General features: G+C 35.1%; 1 protein-coding gene across 14 annotated transcripts in view; it reads right to left on the reverse strand.

Annotated features, from left to right (window-relative positions):
* The window catches only part of KDM6A (lysine demethylase 6A), a 207,219-nt gene that overhangs the window by 119,857 nt on the left and 72,376 nt on the right, over positions 1-14,986 (reverse strand). For all 14 annotated transcript variants that reach the window (XM_046673176.1, XM_046673180.1, XM_046673179.1 and 11 more), the window contains exon 4: positions 6,406-6,455. In XM_046673176.1, coding sequence (XP_046529132.1) covers positions 6,406-6,455 — 50 coding nt within the window. The remainder of the gene's footprint in view (positions 1-6,405; positions 6,456-14,986) is intronic.

A 14,986-nucleotide genomic window follows, 5' to 3' on the forward strand; every position in this document is an offset into this window, starting at 1 on the left:
GACCAACAAGCTAATGGGAGAAACATAAAATGAAAAATCAAATGAAAGACGTAAACCCAACCATATTGATGATTACACTAATTGTCAACAGCTAAGTAATGCAAGTAAAAAGCAGGAATTTTCAGTGGATAAAAAAAGCAAGACCCCTTTATAAGCTATCTACAAAAGAAGAATTATACATATAAAGATACCAACAGGTTGAAAGGAAAAGGATATATACCACATAAACAACAAGCCAAAGAAGGAAGGAATGGCTATATTAATATCAAACACATGTCAAGACACAAAGAATCACCAGAGGTAAAAAATACTATTTCATAATGATAAAACGGTTCATTCATCAAGTAAAAATAATCATAAATCTGTATGTCACTAATAAGAGAGTTTCATAATATATTAAAGAATAAAAGGGCAAAATTAAAAGAAAGACAACTCCACAATCATAGGAAGAGATAACTCTCAGCAAATGACAAAGATAAAAAAAATCATCAAAGACAGAGAAGATTTGAAAAACACTATCAATCACCTTTACCTGTTATTTATGGCACAATACAACTAGCAAATGTAAATCATATTCTTGTTTTCAAGTGTTGAACCAATAAGTGTCAATATATTTCAAAAGAAGAAAATCATACAGAATATACTGTATAAATAAAACAGATTTAGGAATCATTAACTACAAAATATCTAAAATAACCCCAATATTTTGAAATTACACTATTTATGTCTAAATAACCTATGGGTCAGAAAGCACAGAGAAAGAAGAAAACATTTTCAAATGAATGACAATGACAATGCAAAATCTAAAAATTTGCAGGATACAGCTAAAGCAATACTAAGAAAAATATATACCTTTAAATACTTGTATTAGGGGAAAAAGACAAAAAAATCAATATCCAAGCTTCCACCTTAGGACATAAGAGAAAATTAAACACAAAGTTCGCAGAAGCAAATAATAAAGACAACTAGGAATCAATGAAATATAAAACAGAAAAACAGAGCCAGCTCTGATGGCCTAGCAGTTAAAGTTCAGCATGCTTCGCTTCACCAGCCTAGGTTCACTTCTCAGGCACAGAACCACATCACTTGTCTGTGGTAGCCATGCTGTGACAGTGGCTCACATAGAAGAACCAGAAGACCTTACAACTATGTATTGGGGCATAGGGTGTGGGAGGGAATTGGTAACAGATGTTAGCTTAGGGCAAATCTTCCTCTGCAAAAAAAAAAAAAAGAAAAAGAAAAAACAGGAAAACAATACTTAAGAAAAAATATCTATGGAACAAAAGTCTGATTCTTTGCAAAGATCAATAAAATTGATAAATCTCTAGCCAGGCTGATCAAGAAAAAAAAGATCAAATTACCAATATCAGGAATGAAAGCGAGTACATTTCACTATATATTCTCCAGTTATTAAAAGAAAAATAGAGTTATGACAGAAAAAATAGTAAATCTGACAATTTCCTTGAAAGACAAACCAAAAGTGACCCAAAAAGTCACAGAAAACCTGAATACACCGTATATATTAAAGGAGCTGAATTTGTAGTTGAAAAGCTCTCTAGACCCAGATGACTTTACTGGTTAATTCTATTCAACATTTAAGAACGAAATAATACCAACCCTATGCACATATTCAGAAAACAGCAGAAGAGGGAACAATTCCCAATTCATTTTATGAGGCCAGAATTACCCTGATGCAAAAATCAGACAAAGTCATAAGAAGAAAATTACAGAGTAACATCACTTACGAGCAAAGATGCAAAAATCCTTAACAAAATATTACTACATTGAAGCTAGCAACATATAAAAAGGAAAATATATCTAACAGGGGTTATCGAAAGAGCATCTGAAAAAAATCAAGCAATGTAATTAACCATATAACACGTTTAAAAAGACAAAATCCATAGGATCTCAATAAATAAATAATTTGCAAACTCCATACCTATTCATTATATGGGGGGGCAGGGAGGGCCTAGAAGTAAAACTAGTAGCAGAAAGGAACTTCTTCAATCTAAATCTACAAAAACCCAACAGCTAATATCATATTTAATGGTGAAAATAATGTTTCCCCCAAAGATCAGGAACAACATGAGACCTTACTTTCTATGCAACACTGTAGTGGAGGTCCTCGCCAACTCAACAAGGCAAGAAAAAGATGAAAGAGTACCCATTAGATTAGAAAAGAAAAGATTAGATTAGAAAAGATAAAGGAAAATTGTCTTTATATGCAGACAGAAACAAAATCCTAAGAAAACTAGAGTAAAGCTACTAGAACTAATAATTAATTTACCAAGATAGCAGGATGCTAGGTAAATGTACAATAACCTGTTGTACTCCTATATAATAGCAACAAACAATTAGAAATAAAATTTTACAATGACTCCAATCATAATAGCATCAAAAAAGAAAATAATAGAAATAAACAACAGAAACTGCGTGCTCAAACTAAAAAACATTGCTGAGGGAAATTAAAGAAGACCTAAATAAATGGTGAGATATACCATGTTCATGGACAAGCAGATGCATTATTAGAGATGGCAGAAATTCTCCCCAAATTGGTCTATGCATATAATGCAGTCCCAATCAAAATCTTAGCAGGAGAAATTGACAAACTGCTTCTAAACTCTATATGGAAACACAAAGGACCTAAAAAAACCCAAACAATTTTGAAAAAGAACAGAGAGAACTTAACATTGCTTGATTTTAAGACTACATTAACAAAACAGTGTGATACTGGCTTAAAAATAGACATATAAATCACTGGAACATAATAGAGGATCTAGAAATGGATACAAAATTAATAGTGGTCAATTGATTTTTGTCAAAGAGGAAATGGTAATTCAATTTTGAAAGGACAATCTTTCCAACAGATGATGTTGGAACAACTAGGTATCTATTGGGATGGGGGGGTGGCGTGCAGACACTGTTGCTCATCTCACATCACAAACAACTTAAAATCTATCAAAAACCAAAATATAAGAAATGTGACTATAGAACTTCTAGGGGAAAAAGCTGAAGAAGTCTTTATGATCTTGGGGTAGGCAAAGATTTCTTAACAGAACACAAAAATCACAAGCTATACAAGAAAAAAATGATTAAATTGTACTTCATCAAAATTATGAACATTTGCTCTTCAAAAGTTACAATTAAGAAAACAAAAATGAAAGCCACAGACTGTGAGAAAACATTTCCAAAACATGTATCTGACAAAGGGCTTTTATCCAGAATATGTAAGGACCCCATACAACTCAATAAAGAAGTTAAAAATGAGCAAAAAATGTTAACAGATAATTAACAAGAGAAGGTATATAAAAGGCCAAGAGCACATACAAGATGCTCAGTATCACTATCATCAGGAAAATGCAGATAAAACCAAAACGAAAACACCACTACTTACCTAATAGAATGGCTAAAGTTAAAAAGATTGACAATACCAAGTGCTAGCCAAGATATAGAACAATTGGGAATCTCACACATTATTATAATTATACCTCAAAAAAACTGGAGGAAAAAAATCCATAGATATTTTTGTGGAGCTAAACACGTTAATTAGATAGCTTATTTGGAAAAATAAGCAACAAAGGACAGCCAGGGAAACCCTAAAAACATGAACAATGGAGAAAAGGGTGTCCTAGCACTATCATATATTAAAACATATTATAAAACCACTAAAAGTAAAATAGTATGGTATTAGTTCATGAACAGACTCATGAAATAGACCAGAAAATCTATGGACAAAATTGCGTATGCAGATTTAGCATACAATTAAGGCAACATCTCAAATGAGTGGATGAAAAGACGAATTTCTTAGTATTTTGTGTTGGGATTATTAGCCATAAGGAAAAAGATAAATATAGATGTTCCTCAGACTATAAATCAAGGATAAATCCCAAATGGATCAGAGATTTAAATTAAAAAATAAAACCATTCAACTACTAACAGAAAATGTGGGTGAATTTCTCTAACACCTGGGAGTGAGGAAAAAACTGTCCTATGATTCAAAGTGCAGATGCAATATGGGAAAAGACTGATAAATTTGACTACATAGAAATACAAAACTTCTGCATGGACAAAACAAACACGGCAAAGTAAAATAACAAATGGCAAACTGCAACTTACTATCACAGATAGAGGATAAAATATCTCATACATAACATACGGCTATATAAAAGAGAAAGAAAACAATGGCCCAATAGAAAAATGAGCAAGACACATGAATACTTCAAAGAAAAAGAAATACAAATATTCTTTAAACTCTTAAAAAAACTCAACCTCACTAGCAATTTAAAAAAGGCAAAGTAAAACAACAATACGACACCATTTCTCACCTATCAGATTAGCAAAAAGCCTGTTGATCTACACTTTCTTAGTTAAGACCAAGCGGAAACAAGCACTCCCAAACGAGCAGTATTTAACACTTATCCTTCAACCCAGCAATCCCACTTATAAAGGAATCTATATCAAAGAGAATCTATACCAAAGAATCACTAACAAAAGTATGAAAAAAACCTGTTACTATTTACTGCAGTACTATCTGTAAAGGCAAACACTGAAGCAACTGATTGAATCAGCTATGGAGTAAATCATCATGACCTTGGGTTAGGAAAAGATTTTTAGGTACAACATCAAAAGTACAGCAATGAAAGAAAAAGTTGAGAAAGTGGATGTCATCAAAATTAAAATTTTTGCACTTCAAAATATACTATCAAGAAAGTGAAAATATAAGTCACAGACTTTGAGAAAATATTTGCAAATTATATATGTAATAAGGGATTATATCCAGAATATATAAAGAACTCTTCAAACACACTAATTTTTAAAAAAACAAATTTTAAAATGGGTAAAGGATTTGCATAGGCATTTCACCCAAGAATATATACAAATAGATAATATGTTCACTAAAGATGCTCAATATCATCAGTAATTAGGAAAACGCAAGTAAAAACCCTAAGATGATGCTACTTCACATCCACTAGGATGGCTACACTCAAAAACTGGACAATTACAAGTGTTGAAAAGGACATGGAGAAATTATAACTCTCATATACTGCTGGTGAGAATATAATATGTTACAGCCACTCTAGAAAACAATTTTGACAGTTTCTCAAAATGTAAAACATGGATTCATTCTACAACCTGGCAATCCCACTCCTAGTTATCTATCCAAGAGAGCTGAAAATGTATGCCCACACAAAAATTTGTACACGAATGTTCGTAGCAACATTATTCACAATAGCCAAAAAGTGGAAACAACTAAAATGGCCATCAACTGATGAATGGATAAATAAAATGTAGTATATCCATACAATGGAATATTAGATAATAAAAAGGAATAAAGTACATCTACAAATGCATCAACCTTGAAAACGTATACTAAGTGAAAAGAAGTCAGTTACAAAAGACCACATATTATATGATTCCATTTATATAAAATATGCAGAAAATACAAATACATAAAGGCAGAAAGTAGATTAGTACTTGCCAAGGGTTGGTCATGAGGTTTCATTATGGGGAGACAGACATGTCCTAAAATACGACTGTGGTTATCATTGGACAACTCTGGAAATTTACTAAAAGTCACTGAATTGCATAGTTAAAACACAGGAATTTTATGGTATGCAAATTACACTTCAATAAGCTTTAAAAAAAAAAAGATAAACCACAGACTAGAGAAGATATTTTGAATATATTTTTAAAAATTACCAAAATATATTGTTAAAACTTCTACAAATCAAAAAGAAAGATAAACTAGGTGCTAGAAAAATAAAATCCACCTAAAAAATCTCAAAGGGCAATTCAGATAAAGAAACCGCACTGGTCAATAAACTTACAGTTAAAAGCAAACACGATGCAAAGATTAACCTGCCCAGGTAACTTTACACACTACATAAGGTAAGAAAATAGCTGATTCATTGCTATGCACAGTTCTTCATTTAGGTAGGTCTTTTAAAAACTGATTAGGTTGAGCTGTCCTTAGAGCTCCAATTATAGACAGACTGTACCAAGAAAGATTTCCACTATAACTTTCCCATTATGCCTTCCCCTTTCAGCCTGATACACCCATCTTCAGCCTTCTTTTATTCCCAGGTGCCAACTTCAGACGAGAAAACCAAAGAATCATTTTGTTGTTTTATTTTGCTTGCTTTTAAATTCTCACACTTAGGATCATATTTGGCCAATAAATTGTGTCGGAGTCATTTAATTCTTTCAATAAAATACAAGGTGGTTCATACAAGATAGCACAAAGAACACTCATTTTTCCTCTTCTAATCCCTTTTCCCTAGAAGTAATACTTTTAAGTAATTAACAAAACAAACAAAAAAGCAAGAGCACAATTCATTTTCAGTATAACCGGCAGTAATGTGCCAAAAAAGCAAATAGGAAATAGGCATGCAAACGTGCACTAACCTTCCAGTAGTCAGATTGTAAACTGTAGTACCTCTGGTATGCAGATAATGCTAAAATAGGAAAAACAAGTATAAGTCACAATTATGTCCCATTTCAAAATCAATAATACAAGTTTTAAGAAATATTATAACGAACTTCCCACCATACGTATCTCCCAGCAGACAGAGGTATTTAAGACCAAGCAATTTAGAAATCTGGGGCCTCCCTATTCATAGTCAGACATGGTAACAAATGTCAAATATGTAGGTGTTCAAGGATGTAAAACCATGGTCACATCTCAGACCTGCACTTGAACAGAATCTAGGCTACCGAATCAATCTGACCTTCCTCAGAGACCAAATCTGATAAAAGTATTAAGATGATTTCCAAGGCTACTCCAGAATGTGACAGGTTATTTGTTCTCACAAGGGATCTCAGTTCCAAGAATGACTAAGAGCTCAGCCACCTCAAAGAGCAAAGGAACTATTTCTTTTGTGATGCTTCCTTTCACACAATCAACAAAAAAATCCAGCCCACAATTACCCTACTCCACTCAACTCCAAAATAGGGCATTCCATATGCTTAAACCCATCTCAAGGTATAAAAGGCTCTGGAAAAAATTAAAATAGTTCCTATCAACATAAAAACTCAGTGAGAAGGAGGAGGAGGTAAAAAAGTCATATATGCACATTAGAATTGGTACAGAGAGCTCTTTTAAAAACACTAATGAGTGGCCCGGCCCCGTGGCCGAGTGGTTAAGTTTGCACGCTCCACTTCGACGGCTCAGGGTTTCCCTGGTTCGAATCCTGGGTGCGGACATGGTACCACTCATCAAGCCATGCTGAGGTGGCATCCGACATGCCACAACTAGGACCCACAAGTAAAAATACACAACTATGTACTGGGGGGCTCTGGGAGAAAAAGGAAAAATAAAATCTTAAAAAAAAAAAAACACTAATGAGCAATAAATAAGTCATGGGGATGTAATATATAGCATGGTTGACAATAGTTAATACTGTATTGCATATCTGAAAGTTGCTAAAAGAGTAAATATTTTTTTTCTTTTTTTTGAGGAAGATTAGCCCTGAGCTAACTACTGCCAGTCCTCCTCTTTTTGCTGAAGAAGCCTGGCCCTGAGCTAACATCCGTGCCCATCTTTCTCTACTTTATATGTGGGACGCCTACCACAGCATGGCGTGCCAAGCGGTGCCATGTCCACACCCGGGATCCGAACCAGCAAACCCCGGGCCGCCCAGAAGCAGAACGTGTGAACTTAACCGCTGCGCCACCGGGCCGGCCCCAAAAGAGTAAATCTTAAAAGTTCTCATCACAAGAAAAAATTTCTAACTATGTATGGTGACACAGGATGTTAACTAGACTTACTAGCTATCATTTCACAATATACACAAATATGAAATCATTACATTGTACATCTAAAATTAATGTTATAGTCAATTATATCTCAATTAATAAAAAGAATGACAGATTTTCAAATTAGATTTTCAACAAGAGTAATAAAATTTTATACTGATAAAAATGGGGGAAAACAGAAATTAACACTTTCTAACACTCCATGTGTAATGTTTTCACATTGCTTAACAGCCAAAATACATACGAATACCATAAAGAGAACTTTCTGAATATGTTCAAATTAGAGAAGCAATACCCAAAAATATCATCACATATCTGAACAAATAACTTATTTGAATAATGTTCAGCTTTTCTGCATAAAGACGATGTCAACCAACCTATCATCGGAAGGATATTTAGACTAATTTTTCCAGTTTTGGTGACGAGTTAATTTCAAGCTATCCTCTGTTTTCTAGTTCTTCACATATGAGTGTAACTAGCTCATAAGAGTCATTGATTAATGGATGTGAACAAGAAAACATATATCACCAACTGCTACTTCAAGGAGAACTATTCTTAGGATGAAGCCCATAGAAGACAACAGAGGAAGCAGATGGAAAGTACCTGGATACTTCTAGACTTCAAACTATGCCTAGCGTACAACTCACCTATGAACTTCCAATTACGTGCGGCAATAAATCTCCCTATTGTTTAAGCTAGAATCAGGTCTTTGATATCTGTGCCTACAAACATCCTAACCAATAGAGGTCAGGGTCCCTGACAATTTTGTGCAGTTATCATATCAAACCTGGACTGCTCTTTTAATGATGTTAAAGAATTTCAACAAATTTGAAAGATATGTTTCCAACAGCCTGAATAATAATATATATTACCTGACTTCATAAAATTTCCGTTTTAGAATTGGACAGGCCCTTAAAGAAATAGTATGATGTCCTCCATAGTAAGTGAAACTGAGGTACAAGAAGCCTGTGTTATTATCAGTTGGGAGAAACAGGGCATCCACATTACAATAAGGTGAACTGAGAAATAAGAATGAACCTTCAAAGTCACAAAAGTAAATGCTCCAAATTGCAATCACAGATTTATAAATGACATGATATTTCTTCCATGACCATTTGTTACCTTTCCACTGATTTATACATTTCTGAACAATTGTACATTATCCCATTAGGCCTAGCATCCTATTTTAAGAAAGATGTTAACATTTTGTTTCCTAACCCAAATAAATCATTAAACCTCTAAAGACTATACACAAGTATTCATCACCAAAGTCTCCCTAGTGAAATCTTTTTAAGCAAAGCACGGTCCTTATTTCTAATCTTTAACTCAGTTTCCATGAAAAAAATTCCACTGTAACTAGATTTTTCTGAAGTCATTAAGAGACAATGAGGGAAATCACTTGTTTAGACACTGAAACAATGCTTAAAACTTGCTTCAAAATGATTGGGCTCTTCCTTCCCTAAATCACCTAATGTTCATTCTGCGATTATTGAGTTCTTTACTGGCTTGAGAAGTCCATGCTGATCCACCAGGAAATCTTTTTAACATGACTTCAGGCAAGGTTAGTGTTTTCTCTTGCCACTTAACTAAGAACACTGTGCCCAAACATATTAGTATCAACTCTTTATCAACCAATTTCCAAAACTCAGAACTTTTTAATCCTTGGAACCAGCTTTATTTATGGGACTTGGAATTATTTCTTCATAATTTTTAATTTTGTTTCTAAATAAGCCCATTTAGTCTTTTCAGTTTAAAAAAAAGAAAAACATAATGAATTTCAAAGATTATAGAAAACTGGCGAAGTACTGACAAAGGAGCTGGGTCCGAAAAGAATAAATGCCAAAGAAAACAATAAGAAGCAAGTTAAATTTATTATAACAACTTAAGTGTTCTGTAATCCTTCTCACACATTCTCTTTTATTTTGCCCTTTACCTCATAAAAACAGGAGGAAGAAAGGAATCAAACAAGGAAATTATCAAGGATAAAACAATCACCTATATATTAAGATTGGCACCTGAGCTAAAATCTGTTGCCAATCTTTTGTTTTTTTCTTCTTCTTCCCAAAGCCCCCCAGTACATAGGTGTATATTTTTGGTTGTAAGTCTCTCCAGTTGTGCTATATGGGATGCTGCCTCAGCACGGCTTGATGAGAAGCGCCATGTCTGCACCCAGGATCCAAACCAGTGAAACCCCAGGCCACCAAAGCGGAGCACGTGAACTCAACCACTTGGCCACGGGGCCGGCCCCAACAATCACCTATACATAGTTGGGAAAGGGTGCTACACACAGTCATCTGCCCTTTAACTTCATAATCATTGTGTACTATTTTTCACATATGAAAACGATGAAATTAAATAATAATAATGGTGACACTCAGTAGTGATAATGGAACTACCCAAGAGTGGCAAGAATTCAAGAAAAAAGGCAGTTTTATCATTCTACTAGTACAATAAATATAAATTAGCAAAACTTATTCATAGCTTAATTTAGCACTATCTGTCAAAAGTTTTAACATCCTTTCACTTAATAAAGCCTACCACACCAAGGTATTCCATCTAAGAATATAAACACTGATGTGTACAAAGATTTAGCTACAAGGATAGATAATATAGCGATTATGTTAATAGCAAAAAAAAGAAACGGTCTACACATCCAATAGGAAATTGTTTACTTATCTGATAGAATACTATGCAGGAAATGGAACTATTACAAAGTGCGTTTTTCAGATGGAGAGATTAACACGATACATTGGGTTAAAGAAAAACTACAGACCACCAACCCGTAGACAAGTGGTTAAATTCACGTGCTCCCCTTCAGCGGCCCAGGTTTCGCCGGTTCAAATCCTGGGCGCAGACCAGCACCACTCATCAAGCCATGCTGAGGAGGCATCCCAAACAGAGAAATTAGAAGAACCTACAACTAGGATACATAACTATGTACTGAGGGGCTCTGGGGAGAAAAGAAAAGAGGAAGATTGGCAACAGATGGTAGCTCAGGGCCAATCTTCAAAAAAAAGAAAAGAAAAAAACATGCTTTTAAAAAAGAAAACTGTAGAGTATAACTCAATTTTTAAATACTGAAAATTTATTGTAATAGAAGTCTCTAAAGATTTATATCAAGAATGTTAAAAAAAAAAAAAGATTTGCCTCCAGATGATAGAATACCAATGAGTCATTAATACATTCACATATTTCTTAAGTATTAAGTGACTAGCACCAAGCTAGAAGCAGTAAAATACAGAGGTAAACAAACACATGGCTCCTGTTCTCAGGCTGTTTACCTTTTATGGTTATATGTATTCTAGAGGTTTCCTTTAAACAATGAATATATTATTTGTGTAAACGTAAAAATAAGTGTATTTCTTATATTAAAATTAGGGGATGGTCAACATTATCAAAAGGCAGCCACCAGGAAGGCAAACAATATAGTAGGAAAAGCAGCAGCTTTAGATAAACTTGGGTTCTAATCCTAACCTCGCCACTTCCTAAGAGACTGTGACATCAAGCCATTTAATCCAAGTTATTTCCTTACAAGTCACAAGCAGCCTAACAAGTTTTTCAGTAAAAGGAGTAAGGTGTAAAGGAAGAATAAAAAGAGAAGTCCAAATTCATATTATAATTCATTTGGAATTAAATAAAGAGAAACCTAGAGAAATAGAGTGAGAGAGTAAAAAAGGTCAAATAAAGATTTAGTAGGTGACAGAGACTTGAGCATCCTTGGACATATTATGGCTCTGAGTTAAGATTGTCAAAACAAGAGAAAGTGGACATGCCTGATGACAAGTCCATACAGACAGCACAGGGACAAAAAGAAACAACAATGTAGGTTAAGGGTGATAGCCTTGCCAGAAAATGGGAGTCTTCTTCAGAGTTAGATGCAACAGAAATGCAAGGAAGGAAAAGATTTAAAATTCAATCTATACTCCTATATTAGAATATGTGTTAACTGCAGGGACAACTCAGCATTTTTCTTTTCATCCCCAGCCCAATGTGTAACACTATAGGCAGCAAGTTAGCCGCTAGTGGGTGAGTCTATGGGTATGGAAGGGAAGGGAAGGGAAGGGAAGGGAAGAAGGACAAATAAATCTGTCAGTTCACTGACTGTCATCATTAGGCCAGAATACGTTGTGGTTGCCTACAGTTATTAGGTCAATAGATTTCTTCGATATTTTCCCCCCAAGGCTAGACTGAAAAGCTCTATTTATACCCTGGGATAAATGACATCTCAGAGAGCATACATTAATGTTTCAGTGTATATAAATGACTGATGTACCTAGCTCTCTAGCACCTTTCTGCCTTCTCAAATCTATGATTGCCTAAAACACATCTTCCCTTATATGTAGCATTAATACATACTAACATTTGAAAAACCCCTTGGACAGCATTCACCGCAACAGATCTTTGTTCTCATGTTGCCCTCTCTCCACAGGTTTGAAGATTTAAGATTACAGAGACAAGCAGACAGGAATTTGTAAAAGCAAAGAAACAAATAATCCCTTACTTCTACATCAGCATCATCAATGAGGTCTTCAAGTCCAACTAATACATCTACTGAAATAGATTTACTACTTCTCTGTCATTATTAAAATAAAAATACACCCCTCAAGGTCTTTAGTATCTCACATTTGTCTGACTACAAGAGACACCAAATAGGTGTCTTCTTCAAGTTCCTTCAATGTGTTCCACCACTGGCTCTCTGGTTCTTAAAAATAGTACAACTTTTGCTTGTTGCCTGGACATGGGCTTCTGACAAGCTGGGTTGGAGTCACTATTTTGCTTCCTTGGATATCTCTCAATTGCATTTTCTAATTCTAGGCCATGAGTAGACTGAACCAAATACTGGTGATTCCCAAATTGCGATGCGAGGGAGTGGAGCCACCAGTAGTTTTATTTTCTTTTTAATATCGCAGTTTGAAAAACACTAAATACATTTAAATGAAGTTATATGGAGAAATAGGGTGCAATGACTGTGAATGCAATGGAAACACAGCAACCATCACCGTAACCGTATCAGCTTTCAGAGAGATACATAATATTCATTCTATGGATATTACATGCCAGTATATGTCACTGTTCTAGATTTTTATTTCACTTTATTTTACTATTTCAGCACAAAGTAAATTTGTATTGTATAGCAAACACATATCCTATGCAAGCTAATTCTCAATGACTATCTGAAAGAAGTTTTAAACAAAGAGCTGCTTCTTAAAGGAATCACAACCTTTAGTTCTAGCAGCCACAAGAAGAAAGCCGTGAACGATGTGAGGATCAGAAAAACTGATAATTTTTGGAGAAGCCAAACTCAAGATCTATTATTGGAAAACGTGTACTTTATGTTCTTATACCATATAAATCCTAGGATGGAGTATTATCATTCCATTCAAAACAGAGACAAAGAAAGCTCACCAACTCTGACTTAAGACTTCTCCACATTAGCAACTCTTGATATGTAACTTGCCCTAGCCATTTTTTAACTGCTCAGGAACCAAAACAACTAAAACTTATTTTGCCCACAAGTGACAGGCAATGCAACAAATAACCAAGTACTTGAAGAAAGGAGGGAAGGGGGAAAAGTCTATCATTGGCTAGAATTTCAGGGAAAACTTCCAGCTCACCACAAACCATGAAGATACTATTTTTAAGTGTCAATGTTTTTATATTAATATCAGGAATGATTAATTATATCGCCTTCAAGTAATTTTTTTGCCTCTGGAATTCTTACTATCTCCCAAGTCTCTTACCTTATAATTTCTATCTTTTTATAATTTTGCTGTGTTTTGAGATACTCTGTTACTTGATTCTCTAAGCAACTAACTTACTGACTATCCTCTCCTATATATTTACACATAATTTCTATTAATTAAACTGCTTCTAAGATCCATCACATATATTCACAAGAATATATATGTTTATCCTTCAGCCCAGGGATGTCTGCGCCTCAGGTTGTTCTCCAACCCAAAGAAGATAAATCCCTGCACCACCCCCACGGCTTAAGGCAGTCTGTCTGACAGTTCCATCAGCTATTTGGTTCGGCAGAGGTTAATGGCTAGCTTTGGGGTTAGGAGTGGAAAGGAGGTATGGTAGACACCGTGAAGAATCACTCACATCCCACTTCCAAGGAAAGACTGTTGGGAGTCCTGTCGGTAGATAGCCTCTAGCCATGAAGCTGCCTTAGCTGCAGAGAGCCACCTTGTCCAAGGCCACACTCCTTCCCAGGCTGGCCCACATTCCATATTCAAATGGATGGAGTATAAAGGTCTGGTCATCTTGGCCCAACTTAGGATAGCTCTGAAGGACCATTCGAGCTCCAGGGCTCCCCATGGAGTTGGTCAAGGCTGTCAAAGTTTAACTTCTCCCTCTGTGCAATCCTGGTTCCAGCCTCCACCTTCCACAGGTGTTGATCCTAAAGGTACTCCTTATCCTCCAAGCGAATCCCACCTACAATAGGCCAAGCACATTGAGCCTCCGTTTTCCCCGCAATCCTCAAACCAATTGCTTTTTTAGGATAAATTCCTACAAGCCAAATGACCAAATCAAGTGACAGACCTTTTTTTTTTTTTTCAACTCTTCATACATATTACCAACCCGAAAGGCTTTTTAAAAAGTTTTACGCCTTTTTTCCTTTTGCTTTAAATTCATCTAAAATGACAGAAAAGATATTTTTTAATGAATAAATCCATAACCAAAGTATACCATCTATACATCAGAAATTTTTAGGAATTTCTCTAAGACAGGAAGCAGATGGGATTAGAATAACAAATAAGGGCGGAAAAAACAGAGCCCAAAAGGTACACAAAACAGATTCTATGATTTTCTTCTGCAAAAGTAGAAGCAGTTTTTCATAAGGAACTCCAAGCTCAGAAAATTTCACACAAACAAGAGGACTCGGACAATAATTAAAGAACTGTCTTCAGAATAACAGGGCCAGTAAGTCCCCCACATCCATACAACTGAGCAGTTTACTCACATGTTCATTGCATGGTTTATGTTTACTCCCCAAAAAGTTATGGCTTGTAATCTGTTCTCTAAAAATAAATGTTTATTTGGCTGGGGCTGAAGGTTCTCAACTTGTCCTGGATCTGAAGAGAGAAGGAGAAAGCAGCCTGAGACAACAAATGTCTCCATAAACTGGTGGTGATGGTGTGTATGTGGAGGAGTGGCTACTAGAGACTGGTTCTAGTTTGGGAACTTACACAGGAAGATGGTGAAGAGAATGGATAGAAATAATTTA

The sequence above is a fragment of the Equus quagga genome, chromosome 10, assembly GCF_021613505.1.
Source record: "Equus quagga isolate Etosha38 chromosome 10, UCLA_HA_Equagga_1.0, whole genome shotgun sequence".
In the NCBI taxonomy this organism is placed as follows: domain Eukaryota; kingdom Metazoa; phylum Chordata; class Mammalia; order Perissodactyla; family Equidae; genus Equus; species Equus quagga.